We start from the raw sequence: 18,504 nt of genomic DNA on the forward strand, positions 1-18,504 counted from the left end.
TTTAGTAAATAGTACGATTTAATTATTTTTAGATTTATTATATAAAACATAATCACAATGATAATAAGGACAAATTGATACTTTTACGTATTTTCTTTACATTCATCACTCTCTCAAAATGAGAGCAAATAAATTTTATTTTTCTTTTTATTCTTTTTTATTTTTCACTCGTTTAAATATAAAGAGATTTTTTTTTTTTTCTTTCTCTTCCCATTTCTTTCCAAACAAAGTGTTAATTGGGAAATTTTGTTTAAAAAAAAAAAATTATTAAGGCACAAATACAGATGGCTACGGATCATTGGAATCTGGTAAAAAAATGATAGAAATATTGACAGGCAAAACCGCTCCTTCCAAGCTCGTATCCTTCCAAGCTCGTATGTCCCCTGGCGATAGCCATTTCCCCATTATCCTCGGAGAACTGCCCAATCTCTCTTCTCCATGCAACTGACGAGCAAACCAACAAAACCACACTGACCAAATCCACCGTTTTCTCTTTTCGAAATCTCTTTCAGAGGAAAAAAAAGAAATCTCTTTCTTTCTCCTCTAAAACCTCACCTGCAATGGCTTCCTTCTCATTTGGGCTATACCATCTCCAACCAACCAACCAATTAAAGAAACAATCCGTCCACTTTCCTTCTCCCCTTAATCTGTCTTCACTTCATTCTCAGTTTTGTTTGGCTTCATCTCCACTTAGATTAGGTTCAAGATTGCTTGGCAGTGGTCTTCTTGCAAGAGCTGAAGATAAGGCTAGAGGGTATTCTTCTTCTTCAACTCAGGGACAAGCTCAACAGCCCAGTAGTGCAAAACAGCTTCAGGTTTGTTTCAATAATTTATTGTCGCTAAAGCATCATTTTTAGGGGTACCCATTTCCTTGTTCAGTGGTTGGTGAAAGGGATTACTTGATTTTCACATGTATTTTTCAAATTGAACAGAAACCATATTTTGGATTCCTCTATTGAGATTTGACATTTCATTTTCTGAAATACTCTTGGTTGTTTGTGTGTGATGTGTATGTGGAAATGTTCTTGTCACTCTGCCTTTTGGATTACTTCTCTTAAATGTTGAAATGGATACGAGGTGGTTTCTCTTATGTCTGCAGAGTTACCGTGTTTCCTTTGCAGAATGCATATTGGTTGTTCACAGCCAAGTGGAAGGTTTCACCAAATTGGTGAAGGGGGTTTTAAATTGTGAAGTTATTATCTGAAGTTCTAGCTGCTTGTATAGGACTAATTTATTGATATGTGAGACCCATTCAATCATTCATTACACATTTATTCCTCCTTTATCTGCCTTTTTCTGGTAGCAGTTCATGTTAACGGTTAGCATATATGTAAAATCAGGAGCTGACAACAGAAGCTGGGTCATGTGATCCTTTATGTTCACTTGACGAAACAAGTTCACAAGATTTTGCAGCCACGTACCAGCCAAAGACTGATTTGCTAAAAGCTCTTGCAGTATTCGCAGCAGCTGCAACTGGGGCTGCAGCGATTAACCATTCTTGGGTTGCAGCCAATCAGGTTTAACTCTCTCGTGTAGAAAAATCTTATAATTTGATGTATTAATTATTAACAAATGCTTAAATATGCAGTAAAAATGAAATGATATTTAATGGTTAATTTGATGAAATTTTCTGAGACAGGATCTTGCTATGGCATTACTCTTTGGAATTGGATATGCTGGCATCATTTTTGAAGAGTCTCTAGCTTTCAATAAAAGTGGAGTAGGATTATTGATGGCTGTGAGCTTATGGACAGTTCGAAGCATTGGGGTAAAAGTCATAATTACTGCTTAATTATTACCAGTGACATTTTTTTTCTCGAAGAATTACCGGTGACATGTAGTTTAGATTAAAGTGTATGTTTCCCATTCATCTTCTGGCCACTTGCATGAGTGCCTGATGTATCAGTTTTACTTGTTCATAGTAGCGACAAAATAGACATAATTGAACTGAGATGTCTCTTTGTGATTTCCTTAAATTTGATATGGTCCTATCTCATTCTGTTGCTGGCTAAATTTCAATCATTAGACTAAGTAACATGCCGGCAGTAAAATGCTTCTGTTATGTGTAACTTATGTTACCCATGTGGGGTTGTCCTTTTACAGCTGCATACTGGATTGGTAACTAAACTTCATTACTGATTGATCGAAAAAATAGAACAGCTTCATAAATGATATCCTTCATTTGCGTGGGTGGATGTTTGGGTATTTTTACCTTCTTTTCTTTGAAGAAATTTTGGATCATCATGTAACTGGAACTCCCTTGGTGAAATAATTTCCACAATTAGGCTGTAGTGGATTCTGAATTGGGATGCCATAAACTGAGAGACTGGTGCATGGAAGCAAAATTTTTTGGCAGCATGGTTTATAATGGCTTCCTGATAACTGAACCGTGAACTATAGAATTCCACATTGCTGTGTTTCAAATATCAATTATTAATGCTTGTAAGTATGCAAACAAATAAATTTGACCCTGCTAGTACAAGTCCAAAGTCTCCCACCATAACTATCATGCAAAATATGTCCCTTTTTATGTTTCATGAAAACAACCATAAGTTCCAGGTATTGTGTCTATTACACTGTAATATTTAGCTATCACTTTCTTGAGCAGGCACCTTCGACTGATATAGCTGTTTCGGAGTTGACACATGCTTCTGCAGAAGTAAGTGAGATCGTGTTTTTCCTCCTTGGTGCCATGACCATCGTGGAGATTGTTGATTCTCATCAAGGATTTAAGCTGGTCACTGACAATATAACCACTCGAAAGCCCAAGACTCTGCTTTGGGTGGTTAGTTCTATATTCAGTTGTCATCTTCATATTACACGTTTTTGACAGAGAAGACGAGATCAAATTGAATAGTTCTTATCATGGTAGTTCTGAACATTACAATGCAACCTATTTATACAATAATTCTAGACTAGGAAATTTGAGTATACAAAAATATAACTACTCATTTTACAATATTAATTGCAACCTTAATTAGGAACCCTAGCCTAATTAGGACTATTCCATAAATTAAAAGGAAGAATATTATTAACTCTCCCTTTCAAGATGGTGCATAAATTTGTGTATACAAAAATATAACTGCTCATTTTACAACGTTAATCGCAACCTTAATTAGGAATCCTAATTAGGACCCTTCAATAAACTAAAGGGAAGAATATTATCAACTCTCCCTCTCAAGATGGTGCACAGAGGTCTTGTACATCCATCTTGCAGACCAAACCTTGGAAATATTTGATTCCCTTCCTATATGTAGGAAGTTCACTTCTGATAAAAATTAGATCTCAAAATCATGAACCTGTACAGATATATTCCACTTTTCCTGCTGAATCACAGCGTGTGTGTGTTTGTGTACATGTGTCTCATTACTTGTATCATTTTTATTTTTTTCAGCAGAGAAGTTTAGCGTTATTCTGATTATCTTTATAGGTATATTCCACTTTTCCTTGATTGTTCTTGCATTATCTTTATAGGTGATGTTTGACCAGTAACTTGGAATGTTGCAGGTTGGGTTTGTAACTTTTTTCCTAAGTTCAATACTTGACAACTTGACATCTACCATTGTCATGGTTTCTTTGTTGAGGAAACTAGTACCTCCATCAGAATATCGCAAGTATGTGCTACATAATTGCACAAGTTGCCTTGCAAGACTCTCCCAAATAATATGTGATGTCTTTTTTTTTGCTCATATTGTCTTAAATTTCCAAATCTCATGCACCAAGCATCACTTGTTGAAAATATTATTGTGCTTTGCATGAATTGGGTAGACATTACAATCTTAAGAGTTGATACAATTTGAATTTCTTTTGAAATGGTTAGGATTATATTTACATGAAAAAGTATCAAAAACTTTAGGAAGTTCAGGTTGATGTTAGTCTGCAAGGAAAGCTAAACAGAGCAAAAAAGCCAAACAGCTTACAGAGAAGCAATAGCGAAGGAGAGAAAAAAATATCTCATTCCACTCTGATAAAAAATACAATGTACATGATGGAATATATACAGAGAGGATTCTAACTAATTTAGTTGACGTGTATATGACTCACCTATTAGAAGAATTCTTTCCTAACCAACTCACTGCCCTTTCTAGACACGCTATAGTACTGTGCATGGTTTTAAATCGCGGCCGCGGTCGCGCGTAACGGAAAACAGGTCTGTAACAACCGTAACAACATGGCGCTATGCAAATTTTTTAAATCAATTTGCAAAGTTCATAAAATAATATGATATCAATAGATTTAATTCAGAACAATGCATACAAATATATAATAAACATAAATATATCAAATATATACTATTTAGCTTAAATTAAATACCATATAGGAAATTACTAACCTCACTACCACCAAAAAAAACGTCGTGCAGGTTTTTGTTGGTCTTGACTTTGGCTTTCTAAGCTTTGATCATTAAGGTGATGCTGATGTTGATAGTATTGCTGTGAATCTAAACTTAATAAGGAACCACCACCCATAATATCATTAGGATCACTATAAGTTGGCTGAGGGTACGATAAAACTGACTCTGCTCCTAATAAGGGGTAATATGAATATGTAAGAGGATAATTTGTTGGATATGGCACCCCTCTAATTGGCCATGGAACCCATAATTTGATGAAGTATCTTCAGATGATGAGCTACCACCAGGTCCACTACCATACATAAAATTTGGATTATATGTGCCAGCATCGTATTCATAATTTAATGGATCAATTGACCCCACCTCATATGCAACACTCTTGCCCCGTGTTTGGGATGTTTCAGCACCACCAGTACCAGAACTATGAGAGCCTCGTAATCTTTGATATGTACGCATCGGAGATGGTTCAGAAGCAATTCTAATTCCACTTTGTCTTTGACTAGGTGGATCTTGTGAACTACGACTACCACCTCCTTCAACTGTGGTTCCTCCTCCATCTTGATCACCACCACCTTCATCATCATCACTACTAGAGCTGGATAAAATAAAAGAATCATCATCACCAGTGCCACCTTGTTGTCCTTGAGTTTGAGTGGCAGATTCAGACTGTGATGGAGCATTTTTATCAATACCGGCCTCTTCATCATCCAACTATGGATTTGGTTGCCCATCAAGCAATGGAGATTCCCTTTCCTCCAACCAAGAGTTTAACGGATCATCTTCTTCAAAAATATAATCCAAATTAATTAGATCGTAGCTCCTGCCTAACTCCTATTGGTTTTTTCTTGTCACATTTCTAATTTTCAGCCTCATGTTATAGTGCACAAAGACAAGTGCATGTAATTTTTGATACTTCAATCTGTTTCTTGTCTTTGTGTGAATGAGAGAAAATGTGCTTTAATTTCTCTCCAGTTTGAAGCCGAAGTTGTTTGGCTCAGTACTTTAATAGCGATTTTTCTCAACTTAGGAGCACTTTCTCCATAATTAATCCACCACTCAGCTGCAAAATATTTTTAAATTTTTATTATTGTAATGAACTTAGTTGTATAAAAATGAATGAATAAAAATAATTTATACTTATTTTATAAACTTAGTACCTGGATTAGTAAACTTAATTGCCTTTTGCGCCAAAGCTGTTCCAAAACTCTATATTTTGTCCCGAAAAAGTAGGGCCTACATGTTCCAAATTCCAGTAAGTTAACTTCAATTTCAAAAGCAATAGTTCAAGCTTCAAGCCTTTAACTACACTAACATAGTAACACTTGAGAATTAGCTTGTTACTTACTTGATTTAATGCTTTTTCTTGATTTACTAAAATCTCCCTCTAGACGTTGAATCACATTTTTGAGACCCAACATGATCTCATTATCATTTCCAATATCATGTGGGCCATATTGATATTGAGGATTTAGAAAATATCTTGCAAAATAAAATATGAAGATATATAATAAGTTATCTCTTAATTTAACAATTTAATTTTCTAAACTATCAAATTATAATACAATGTTCTTACCAGCGGCATGTAAGTCATGATGCAATTGAAAATTCCATCTATGATTGATTATTCTCCAATATTCCAAATAGCTTTTGGAATTTTTTTTAATAGTCAACTTTGCTCGCTCCATTACCTCATATATAAATCAGTGGCTTGTCATCCTCATCAACTAATCTTAAAACCTTCAGGAGAGGTTCTTGAACTTTCATTATTTGTTGTGCCCTCTCTCAAAAGTTTCTTTCTTGGCTTCATGCGCTGGACCACTTGTTGCTTGTCCATATTTACTCATCATCCATTGCTCCGATTCGAACATATTCCTTAGCCCCACCCTATAACGAACAATAGACTTCTTTACTAGAATTCCTTGAGGTAGTATACAACTACAAAATTAGTCATTAAGACTTGGCCAATTTATTATTTACATATATTTTTCCAATATTTGTGATACCTTCTCCCATGTTAATGCGGACTTGGTAAGCTGAATGGTAAGAAAGGATCCATATGGCCAGCCCTAGCTAGTTTGGAATTAAGGCTTAATTATTGCCGTCGTTGTTGTTGGGATAATATCCCCCCTCTCTTTTAATGGTATGTAATAGTTAAATTGAGCCACCGATTATTTATGCATACTCAATAATGAATTTTCAAAAGTAAAATTAATTGAAAAAGGTTCAAATAGGCCTTCAAATTTTTCATCAAAGTTAAATAAACCCAATTTAATATTTTTGGACAAACAAAACCTTGAGCCACTTTTAAATACAAATAAGTTTTGACCTAATAAAATATTATTTTTTTTAATAACAAAATATTTATTTTTTCATAATAAAATATTATTTCTATAATTGTAAATATTAAAATTATTTTCTATTTCTATTTTTTGTATCTTTTTTTTTTAAAAAAAAATTTGTTTTAAGAAAAATAATAGATACTTTTTAAATATTAAAATTACAAAAATAATTTTTTATTACTGGGACATAATATTTTATTAGGTTACAACTTATTTAGATTTAAAGGTAAAGTTCAGGATTTTATTTGGCCAAAAAGATTGAATTGGCTTACTTGGACTTTGATGAAAAGTTTAGGGGTTGCTTTGGACTTTTACCAAAATTAATTTGTAATTTATAGAGAGTCGTCTAAGGAAGGTATCATATTGTGTGTCAATTGATATTTCTTGTTATTGAAGTTAGTTCTAAACTTATCAATCATAACTTCAATTACAACTAATCTTATCAATCATAAGAATCCTATGGATAAGAATGTGAAGTAAGAAGAGGAAGAAGAAGAAGAAGAAGAAGAATTAGTAAATAGGACTATTAATAGAGTGAAAAGGAAGCAAGATAGCTTTCTCAATTCATTCTGGAGAATGAGTTTGCAGAGTTGAACTGTTCTAAATAACAATAATTAAAAGAAGGGACCAACAGAGATTTCTCTCCCCAGCAAAACCAGCTGCTATTTCCCCCAACCTTTAAGCTGGAAATCTAAACTAAGCAGAAAGTTCCACCCCTTCTTCATTCATTTTCATACTCCTTTATAACTTTATCACTCTACTTGTTTGACAGCATGAGTCTTCTCCTTTAATGGAAAGCCCTGCAGTGTAACAGAATTTTGATCAGCCAAGATCTCCTTTTCTACATTCTTCTTAGTTCTTGTGGAGTGCAATTGCCAACTGTTGTTACTTCCTTTCTGCCTTCTTCTGGACTTTAATCTTCCTCCCTATCAGTGTCTTTGTGTACTTTGTATTTACATATATATGTATGCACATAAAAGAATTAAAAGAAAAATGAGAATCCTCTGTTTTGAGATAAGGAGAAACAATTATAACTCAGAAGTTCATTTTTGCTAATGGATTTTATTCACAGACTTCTAGGAGCTGTTGTCGTGATTGCAGCAAATGCCGGTGGCGCATGGACTCCTATAGGTGATGTCACAACTACTATGCTATGGATACATGGTCAAATATCCACATTGCCAACAATGAAGGTACTCTTGTCATCTGAAGGAGACATTCCCTTTGTACATTTTTACTTCTTGTTCATAAAATGCATGATTTGCATTTACTTGGTCACAATTTAAACTTCAACGTTTTAATTTATGCTTTACTCTTTGCAAGTGTTTTCTGATGAATTGTCATTTTGGATATAAAGCAAATGCAATTGCAACCATAAGAAGCACACTTGGTAAAGACATAAATTTCACTTCGCATGAGAAAAGCAAAAGACAATTTACAAAAGAAAAGAATTAGTTTTGATTATATATGTTTAGAAAATAGACCTGAGCCTAACTACCATCCAAATGCTAGCTCAAGTGGGGAGGTTGCTTAGTTCCCTATAAATGGCACATTACCCATATAGCTAACCAATGTAGGATATTCAACACATACCCTCATGTTCAGCCATCTGAGGCCAACACTTGGAATGTGAAACACTCATGGGAGGTCCAACTTTGGTTAGAAAGACTCTGATATCATATTAAGAAAATAGACCTGAGTGCAACTCAATCTAAAAGGTAGCTCAAGAGAGGAAGATTGTCAAATGTGGGATATATATATAACTTTTTGCATACTTTTTTCTTATAGTTAGTGCCTAATTCCAAGATATTGCTGATAAGTTCTCAAAGTATTTCGTTGTTGTTGTCATTGTTTTATTCTTTTTCTTTCGTTTTTTTTCTTTTTTTTATTTATTTTACAATAGAGTATTGATGATAAGATCAAAGAAGCTGGTTAATCTCTGCCTGAAAAAGCAAAGGACTCAATCTGAATCCCCCTAATCTTGCAGCATTATATGCTTTACTGCTGTAAAGCTTGATAATTTGAAAGACAAATTCCTTAGTTGTAAAACTTTATTCTCTGTATAAATTTGACCCCTCCCTGATACCAGATGGGAAGTTCTCAATTCCCTGTTCCTTTTCTGCTTGCAGGGTTTGTTTGTACCTTCAGCTGTTTCTCTAGCCATTCCACTGGCTCTCATGTCCCTCACTAGGTACTCTTCATGCATTTGCAAATTGAAATAAGGGATTAATTTCTGAAAGGTTTGGTTTAAATTCATGGATGAAGTCATAGGAGTCTTCTCCCATGCAGTGAAGTTAATGGAAAGGAACAGGAAACCCCTAATGTATTGGCTTCTGAACGCATGGCTCCTAGAGGACAGCTTGTTTTTTCTGTTGGTATTGGTGCATTGATTTTTGTGCCAGTGTTCAAGGCTCTAACTGGATTGCCTCCGTATATGGGCATGCTTCTTGGGCTTGGAGTACTTTGGATTGTTACAGATGCTATTCATTATGGTGAATCAGAAGGGCAACGGTTAAAAGTACCACAAGCTTTATCTCGGATTGATACTCAAGGAGCCCTTTTTTTCCTTGGAATCCTTTTGTCAGTCAGCAGGTATAGACACAAACACTACATGTGTTTTTTGTTCATAATTTTGAATTAAGATCAAGGTTTCTAAGGTTAGTTTGTGGCCACATTCATTCCATGCTATGTGCAGTGGATTCCCTAGATTATCTATCTGCATTGCATTGACCCTCCACCTTACTTTCCCAAGTTTAAATAGTTGCATGTTTGTATGTATGAAGTGAATTCTCTTTTCTTCAAATTCTTGGGGCTATGGATGCATGGCAAAACTTTTTGAGGTCAATGTGGGCCTTTTTCTATAGATCATGCATAATTTTCTCCAATTTTTAACAATTAAGTTTGGCCCTGTTGATGGTCACTGGGAAACTCTTTGGCCAGTTTTGATTATTGAAACTGTCCTTCCCAAAGACAGGCAGCCAGCCTGCCACTAAGTTTTGTTTTCACCTCATTTCTTCTCTTTTTTCATTCTCTTATAAATATATGGTCAAAATTTTTATTTGAGCATGTAAGCTCTTGATGTACACATATAAACGAGGAAAGAGGGACTACTGCTTGCATCATCTGTCACACTAATGTAGCATTCTACCGTTCCAGCCTTCTCCATGCATATATATATATGTATGTATGTATATATATTTATATGCTGTTGTGAGATATTGAAGTTGTTAATGCTACTTTTCTTAACTAAAGAAAATTCCAACTATATTTCTTTTCCGTAGCCTGGAGGCAGCAGGGATTCTTCGTGAATTAGCGAATTACCTTGATGCTCATATTCCAAACGTTGAACTCGTTGCAACTGCAATAGGAGCGGTATCAGCAATTATAGACAATGTTCCACTGGTTGCAGCGACAATGGGAATGTATGATCTCACCTCTTTTCCCCAGGATTCTGAGTTTTGGCAGTTAGTTGCATACTGTGCTGGTACCGGCGGTTCCATGCTAATTATTGGCTCTGCTGCTGGAGTTGCATATATGGGAATGGAAAAGGTGGACTTCTTCTGGTACTTCCGAAAGGTAGATTCTGCCGTAAATGGCATCTTTGATCAACATACCAAAATATTCTTAAAAAAGTATTTTACATGCAAGAACTTGTTCTTTTCTCCAGGTGAGTGGTTTTGCATTTGCTGGTTATGCTGCTGGAATTGCTGCATACTTGGCAGTTCATAAACTTAACATCTCCCTACCTACAACACTAGCGGAGGTTCCGTTCCTTTCAGGTTCATAAATTACAGCGCCAAAGGATTCAGTGTTTCACTGATTCTCCACACAAGGATGCAGCCACTCATGGAAAGACTAATCTAGCAAGAATTGTTGAGTGGTAAAGTTGCTGGGTAAATATTGCTGAGAAATATAGAAACTTGAATTGGATATTGATTAGATATAATGAATGAAGGTTGGTTTAATAATAAGCTCCCAAACAATAACATTTTTGTCAGACTTTGTTGAGTGTATAAGTTCAGAAACATGACTTGTTTCGTCTCTAGAACAATGTGAGCTGATGTGTTGGCTCTGCTTAGTCGAATAGAGACTAGTGAATCACTTGCATTGGCATAGTGAGGAGTTGGGAGGAAGCAAGCAATGGCTTATCCTTGTGCTTTTGTGTGTAAAGCAAAAGCAAAGTTTTCAAATTTGACTTCATCATATTAAATCTATTAGCGTATGATTTAAGGTTAATCGACCAATGAGAATCAAAAGCAAGGTTTTCAAGTTTGGTTTGACTTGGATTTATATTAGGAAATAAGTGTAAATTCACCCATGTGCTGTTTTTATTGGGGCCAAAAATAAGTGTATTTTATTTTATTTTATGTTTTTGCCGCAAACTATAAACTCTTCAAAAACAAAAAGAGCCAATTAAGTTGGGCCATTATCAAAAAAAGAATACACTCATATAGTGAGTGAAGGCAGGATTCTTATAGTAAAAACATTTTAGGTTTGAGAGATGAGAAAACAGGATCCTACCATTTTCCTGATACAGACAATCTCAAAGCTCAGTTTGAGATGAGATTTGCCTGTAAGTTGATTCTTCGACACATCCACATGTAGATATTTCTTGATGAATTCATGAAGATCGCCCATATCAGCATGAGGATCGAAACCTTTCTTCAACATGTACTAACTCAAGCCATTTATCGTAGCTATGTTGTCTTGTTGCTCCTAACTGTTGGAATGCCGACCCCTTCACCTCCTCATTGTTGCCACCACCAGTGCTACGTAGCTTTATTCGTTTTTTACTGGGTGTTTCGCTGGAGATAAAGTTGAGTTGGCAGATTGCTTTGCCTTTGATGCTAATTTATTAGCTTGGATGAGGGTTTCTGGAAAAGGGGAAGGGGATGGCTGAGTCGACTCAGAGTCTGATTCAGAAGCCTAGTTGTATTTAGACACTGAACTTGTTAAGCACAGGCGCCTTCTACTGCTCCTCATCGTTGTCTCCATCGACAATATCATTTTGCTCATGCATGCCTTTATTTATTTATTTATTTTTTTTGGATTTAGGTCTTCTTCCTCTAAGAGGAAGCAGCTGGTGCTGGATTTTCAGGTGACGCTTGATAGCCATGGAGGGTTTTAATTTGGCAGCCTGTAGAAATAAATTAAATATGAGGATTGGTAGAATTCTAATTAAGGTTTTATGACTACTATATTCATTAAATATTATTCTTTTCCTTTTCATAATTTTATTTTTTTTTATTATTATCTCAAAATTATTATTTATTTTTTTAAATTACAGTAATATATAAATTTATTTAATTTAATTATATTTTTAAAAAATCTGTCAAAAGATTTTTAATATTTAATATATTTAAAATATGTATAATTAAAAATTAATAAAAAAAATATATTTTTAATATATATAAAAAGTAAAATAAATAAAAATTATTAAAAAAAAATAGTAAATTATTTATTACTATTTACACCTGGTGTCTAACAAGCCATTTATTATGAACTTTATGATTAATTTGATTAAAAATTGGCTTATTTAACTCTCTATATAGTTGGATAGATTTGAATTTATTGCATTTTATATACAATCTATTCGAACACACGACTAAAGTTTAATTGATTAAAGTAATTTTCAGAGCCGTGAAGTTAATTATATAAAAAATAATTAAAATTAGAAATTACACATTGTCATTTTTATCTATTACTTGTTGGAAGTTTTGTCTAAATTTCAGAAATTTTTTTTTTTTTTTTTAAATAGAATAACAATTTCTACTATTTCATTTCTCTTTTTGTAGATTAATGAAGAGAAACTTGAGAGTAACATTCCTAAGAAATAGATTTATTGCGATACATCTGATAAGTGTGATCAGTGAACATCCACAAGGAATAACATACCCCAATCAACCCAACTGCACATGTTGTACAGAATACACTCTCATCTGAAAGCAGGATTTTTCTTTTCCCTCCCCCTAAGACTACCACAGCACTCAAATTCGAATTTTAGCACTACAATGAGGGAATGATACCCATTCCCATAAGAAGAAAAGCTGCAAAAATAATAATAATATGAAGAATATGGGAAAATGTGAGACTACAACTTAAGGAAGACAAACTCTTCAATTGCTGGGATATCCCCAATCCTTTTCAAACTTTCTTTCTTGGGTTGATCATCAACTCCAATTGCCATAACAGCTTGCTTTCGTGGAGCAATCCTTCCGACGCTCATGAAGCTCACATTCACATTCTCCTCTCCCAATATGCTGCCCACCTTACCGATCATTCCTGGTTGATCTACCTGGCGGCAGAGTAAAAGGTTACCTTCCAAGCTCACATCCACCTCAAAAGATCCAATCTTGGTTAAATGGGGAATTCCATCCTTCACTCGTCCCTCAACCTTAATCTCTCCAGTTTCTGATATGGCACTGGCAAATTTTGATTCCACATTCGCAATTTGAACCTGAATGAAGTTAAGAGGACTCTCAGGTGAACCATCCAAAGTAATGCGTTCTTCAGTTATTCTTAATCCTCTTTGTTTAGCAGTGAAGTCAGCATTAACAAGGTTCACAAAAACACTGGATATCGGCTCAATCAAACCCTTTGTAATCATAGCACGGAGCAGCCTAGTGTCGAGGTCGTCAGCAGCTCTAGCAGAGCCATAAGACACTTTCACACTTTTCACCCCACTTCCTCCAGCTACAAGCTGGACAGCTAACCTCCCAAGTTTCTCAGCAAGCAAAACATATGGTTTCAGCTCTGTTATAACCTGCAACAGAGGAATAGCAATAACAATGTAAATAAGATATTTGTCACTACCACATCATCCAAAAAACTTGTGAAACTAGAAATTGATGAGTATAAAAGATGACAAATGGGTTTGAAATGATACCTCAGCAGGCACCATTGGTGCATTGACGGCAGTTGCAGCAAGTTCACCTTTCAAGGCTCCAACAACTGCTTCAGCTATCTCAATAGCCACCCCTTCCTGCACATCAAACCCAAAAAATTTATTTGATTGTCATGGCATGAGAAAAAAACGAAGCTTATGCTTATCAATAACTTACCTGAGCTTCCACAGTACTAGCACCAAGATGTGGAGTTACAGTCACCTTCTCATGCTGTACCAACTTGCTGTCTTTTGGTGGGGGCTCCTCAGCGAAAACATCAAGTGCTGCCTGAGCAACAATTCCAGCATCTATTGCCTTCACCAAAGCTTCTTCATCAATCACTCCTCCACGAGCAACATTTATAATTCTAACTCCTTTCTTCATCTTTGCAAAAGTTTCATCATTAAGCATCTTTGATGTAGAAGGTGTAAGAGGCATGTGCAAGGAAATGAAGTCTGCAGTTGCCAATGCTTCTTCAAAGCTCACAAGATCTACCCCAATTGCACGAGCTCGGTCTGCTGGGGCATATGGATCATAAGCAACCACATGCATACCAAGACCTTTGGCACGCCGGGCAACTTCCGATCCAACCTTTCCAAAACCCAGAACAGCCAGTTTTTTCCCAACAAGTGATACACCCACATATTTGTTCCTTTGCCACTTCCCTGAATCACTCAAAATATACAAAATATAAGTGCTTTTGGAGTCTGGACAATAATCGAAGCCTGTTTTCATATGATAAAGTGAAAATGCGTTGTTTTATAGTGATAACACAGTCAGAACGTTCTCATAAGCCTCTAAGTAACTATAAACCCTTCTGAGCCCCAGAAAAGAACAGATCTGACAAGTTCCAAGCACTGCAATACGTCGTTTTCCTTGAAGAATTTCACCTACTTCTCAAAATTTTAAAAAATTATTAGATTTAAACCTTACAAATTTCCATTGAGAACCGAACGCTTCAAACCCAATCAGATGCAGGAACCATTTATCAAGCAAAATGTCAAATACCAAAAATGCAAAATTCCCAAACGAAAATTATTTCAAACAAAAGAACCATAAAGACCATCACTTACCAGCCTTAACAGACGCATCAGCTTGAGCAACATTCCTAGCCATGGCAGTCAAGAGCGCGATCCCATGCTCTGCAGCTGCGACGGTGTTGGCAGTAGGCGCATTAACGACCAAGCAGCCATGCTCCGTCGCAGCAGCCAAATCCACATTGTCAATTCCCACACCAGCTCTTCCAACAACTTTCAATCTCCCACTAGAAGATTCAAACACTTCGCGATTCACTTTTGTCCCGCTCCTTACAATCAGAGCATCGCAAAGCGAGATCTTGGTGCAGAGCTCCTCAGGCGAGAGGTTATAAGAGCAATCCACGTTAGCAAATTCTTTTAGGAGTTTAAGCCCAGCCTCTCCCAACTTCTCCGCCACCAGCACAGTGGGCTTAGCGTCGACGTTGGCGGAGAGCACTATACAGCGGGGTTTATGGCGAGGTTGGCAGACAGTGAGCGAAAAGGAAGAAAATTTGCTGTTAGAGGAAAGAGAGAGGGAAGAGAGTTTGTTGTTGAGAGATGCAGTATGGAGGTTGGTCGCATAGGTGGCCATTTCGGTGGCGGTGGTAGTGGTGGAAGAAGTTGGTTGATGGAGGGAAGAAGGGAGAGATCTGAGTGGGATTTATATTGGCGCGGGAGTTTGGTGAAGGATTTTGGGGAAGAAAGAAGAAATGTCCACGCGCGTGGGATTGAGCGATGGGGGCGGGAAAATGGGAGAGGGGGACAGCGCGTGAAGATTCGCGGTCATTGTGAGAGTGGGATTTGTGATTTGGAAATGTCTTTTTCCTTTCTTACAGAATTGATTTGGCAATGTCTTTCCGTAAAAATTTATGTTGGAACCGTGGGTTGGTTTTAGGTTCGCTAAATGTGAATGTCACCCATGTTTACAATTTTTTTTTTATAATCACTAAATATATATGGAGAAACCTGAACATTATAGAAAAAATTTCTCTTTAACTTTTAAAATATCATATACTTATATTTTTAAAAATAGAATTAATTAACCCTGTTAATATCAAAAGTGAAGTTACGCGCTAAGCAGAGAGTGAAAGGTTTTAATTAATGCATTTAAATAATAATAAAAGCTCTCTGTCTGATATTCATATTTCTCTAATCTATCCATCAACACTGATGCCCCACTTTTTTCCTCTCATTCACCCTCCTCATCGAAATCGCTAAACCAAAAATCATTTCTATTCATCCATTTTCACCCAATTGTATGACATTTCCTTCAAGACTATTGAAGAAGATCCAACCAGACACTCATCTCCTTCTACTAGGCCCACGCCCCTGCTATCTCGCCTCCATCCTCCATCAAAATATGTAACTCAACCTCAACCTCACATCTCTTTGCCACGGGTTCCTTCACCAAAGCTCACCAACCACTATCGTGTTCCTTTTATAGACTGCATTTGACAGATTTTCGATTTTGCTCTTCTCCGTTGACAAATGCCCAGCCTTTAATGACCAATAGAACTTCCTCAACTGCCGCACGACTCTATTTTCCTAATCGATTTGAGTTTTTTATTTAAGACATCACCATTTTCGATCTCAGAGTATTTCCTTTGGAGTCTGGTGATTGTGAACTCAATTCAAGCTTTCAATTTTGTGTTGATAATGTTCTTTATTGATCATAATTTTGTCCTTCACAAGTATAGTTTTAATCGATTGCTATAATAGAGAAATCTTTGAGACCAGGCAAAGGATCATTATCTATTTTTGGTGGAATTCTTTTTTTAACAGTTTGATTTTCTTGAAAACTTGTTTGGAAATGGAAGTGCTGAAAACAAGCATCGCCGAAGTGAGGGAAGAAACAAAAATTATTTTTACAAAATGTAATGATCTTCCACTTGAATGGCCAATTTGTTTGGTCTAGAAAAAACTAGAGATTTAAGTATTGAAGAAGATAATTATTAGTCATTTCATAATATTAGGTATCAAATAATTGTTGATCAGTTAATCCATGTCAGCACTACTTTAACACATCAGAGCATTTGTTCCACACGCAGTTTAGTAAAAAGGCAACAGGAGTTTACTAATGTCAAAATATTACAATTTAAGTACGTGATAGGATGTTTAAAAAATTTAAGGTGCCACTAGGTTTTTCTAGTAAAATTCAAGGGTGAATTTATGTATTCAACCTTTTTTAATTAAATAAAAATATTTTAAATTTAATTTAACTTAAATATTAAAATTCTTTAAATTAATTCTTTATTTTTTATTTAGTCTAAAATAAGAAAAAAAAGTTTCTTAACTTTGAATTTTTTTAATTTAACATAAAAATAAAAAGAACGAATTTGTTTTTAACTTTCAAGTTAGATGCTACATAACAATTGCCCAAAGTAAATCATGGATTGTCATTACGAAATAGGTCCACATGATAAGGATCAGGTGAGTGGATTATCAAGATTCAGACACCATAATACCCGGTGCATTATCAAGACTCGTCTTTCTCTCAAATGGGCGAGTCTCGGTACGAAGTTACCGTTAATAGGTACAATCCAACATATACCATTACACCTGTAATCGCAGAATTGCCAACTTATTAGCTAGCGATATCCCTTCTCAAGTAGCTGCATACATTATCGCTGGATTATCAAAAAATTTCATATTCATACCACCTTTTTACGCTATTCTCTAACATAAAAGCTCTTAGCAATTTATCACATTCTTTCCATTCTTAAAGATACTGACTTGAGTGTCGAAGTGGCTACCGTGGGCACCCACCATCGCCTCACATTCTCTTCCTTGCAGGTTCTAACCAATCATTGTGTAATTCTATTCCGGCCACATCATCAATCTAATATTTGCAACATTATTTAGTTCTATTGTTGAGAATCCATTGAACTTTATTTGATCATTTGGATTAAAACTGGTCTTTTGTTCTTTTTTCTTTTAAGAAAAAGTATCTTTTCTCTCTAACCTCTCAAAATAGCCAGAATCGTACATGTCGTTACAGGAGGGCCTAATAAGGACAAAGGAAAAATAAGCGCGTGGCAGAGAATGTCCTGTCTGTCCATTAGGAACCATAGACCAAGTAAGAGATAAGGTTCGGTCCTATTGATAAAGTAGTTGAATTATTTCAAAACAACCTGCTGGTCATTAAGATCCTCTTGAACCAGTACGAGGTAAGGCGGGTACTTGTAGATATAGGTAATTCTGTTAATTTTCTTATCTTTAATATTTTTAATAAGTTAGACTTAGATAAAAGCAGTCTTATCAGAGTTTTCTATCCTTTAGTGGGATTAGAAGATAATACCATGGTAGTACTGGGTACCATCAACCTTTCTCTAGTATTGAGTGATGAGAAATATAGGCGAGAGTTATATACAGAGTTTGCGCTGGTGGATATCTCATTTCCGTACAATGTAACACTTTGCTATCCAGTCCTATACTGCCACGGTATCATTATTAACATGGGTGCTATGTGTCTTAAGCTTCCAACTTCAGAGGGAATAGCTGTGATCTGAGGCAATCCTAGGTTAGCCAAAGAAGGTTATGGACACCCAGCAGAAAGCCTTGGGAAACCAACCATGCCCATCGACTTGCTGGAAAAGCCAGAATTTCACGTAAAACTAGAAGCAGCAAATCATGTAGAGGAGATCTAGATAGGAAAGGAGCAAAATATACGGTTCGGCATTGCACTAACCGGCAAAATAAGGGCTCGTCTGGTAGAGTTGCTGAAGAGCCAAGTGTCAACTTTTGCTTGGTCCTAAGGGATGTAACGGGTGTAAACTCGACTCTTATCACCCAGAAGCTATCTATTGATAAGAATGTCAAACCAATCCAACAAAAGAAAAGAAAGTTTGCACTAAAAATGCAGTAGGTGATCAAAGAGGAGGTTAATAAACTTTTGAGCGCAAGATTGATAA

At 35.8% G+C, this 18,504-nt stretch overlaps 2 protein-coding genes across 3 annotated transcripts; one reads left to right on the top strand and one right to left on the bottom strand.

The window, feature by feature from the left end:
* Positions 1-300: 300 nt before the first annotated feature.
* Positions 301-10,929, top strand: LOC110619283 (sodium/proton antiporter 1). Of its 2 annotated transcripts, none has more exons than XM_021762619.2 (10): positions 301-815; positions 1,341-1,517; positions 1,640-1,768; positions 2,609-2,785; positions 3,508-3,614; positions 7,766-7,886; positions 8,823-8,884; positions 8,959-9,285; positions 9,975-10,269; positions 10,361-10,929. In XM_021762619.2, exons 1-10 carry the CDS (start codon positions 561-563, stop codon positions 10,478-10,480), a joined length of 1,770 nt encoding a protein of 589 aa, XP_021618311.1. In that variant the 5' UTR covers positions 301-560; the 3' UTR covers positions 10,481-10,929. The 2 variants fall into 2 exon arrangements, with proteins under 2 accessions (XP_021618311.1, XP_021618313.1); XM_021762621.2 differs by having other exon boundaries at positions 303-815; positions 8,983-9,285.
* Positions 10,930-12,511: 1,582 nt separating this feature from the next.
* LOC110619437 (D-3-phosphoglycerate dehydrogenase 1, chloroplastic) lies at positions 12,512-15,256 on the bottom strand. The gene is made up of 4 exons (XM_021762881.2): positions 14,651-15,256; positions 13,755-14,242; positions 13,580-13,675; positions 12,512-13,456 (listed from the first exon to the last, which is right to left on the bottom strand). Exons 1-4 carry the CDS (start codon positions 15,183-15,185, stop codon positions 12,785-12,787), a joined length of 1,791 nt encoding a protein of 596 aa, XP_021618573.1. The 5' UTR covers positions 15,186-15,256; the 3' UTR covers positions 12,512-12,784.
* Between the last annotated feature and the right edge of the window lie 3,248 nt (positions 15,257-18,504).

Source organism: Manihot esculenta, chromosome 7 (genome assembly GCF_001659605.2).
Source record: "Manihot esculenta cultivar AM560-2 chromosome 7, M.esculenta_v8, whole genome shotgun sequence".
Lineage (NCBI taxonomy): Eukaryota > Viridiplantae > Streptophyta > Magnoliopsida > Malpighiales > Euphorbiaceae > Manihot > Manihot esculenta.

Bases quoted from the DNA above. Each gene is read 5' to 3' on its own strand.
- LOC110619437 (XM_021762881.2), bottom strand. From the start codon at position 15,185: ATGGCCACCTATGCGACCAACCTCCATACTGCATCTCTCAACAACAAA. The intron at 14,243-14,650 runs GTAAGTGATGGT...TGAGTGATTCAG, and splicing joins TGATGCGTCTGTTAAGGCTG to GGAAGTGGCAAAGGAACAAA. The intron at 13,676-13,754 runs GTAAGTTATTGA...TTTGATGTGCAG, and splicing joins CTAGTACTGTGGAAGCTCAG to GAAGGGGTGGCTATTGAGAT.
- LOC110619283 (XM_021762619.2), top strand. From the start codon at position 561: ATGGCTTCCTTCTCATTTGGGCTATACCATCTCCAACCAACCAACCAA. The intron at 1,769-2,608 runs GTAAAAGTCATA...TTTCTTGAGCAG, and splicing joins GGACAGTTCGAAGCATTGGG to GCACCTTCGACTGATATAGC. The intron at 7,887-8,822 runs GTACTCTTGTCA...TTCTGCTTGCAG, and splicing joins CCACATTGCCAACAATGAAG to GGTTTGTTTGTACCTTCAGC.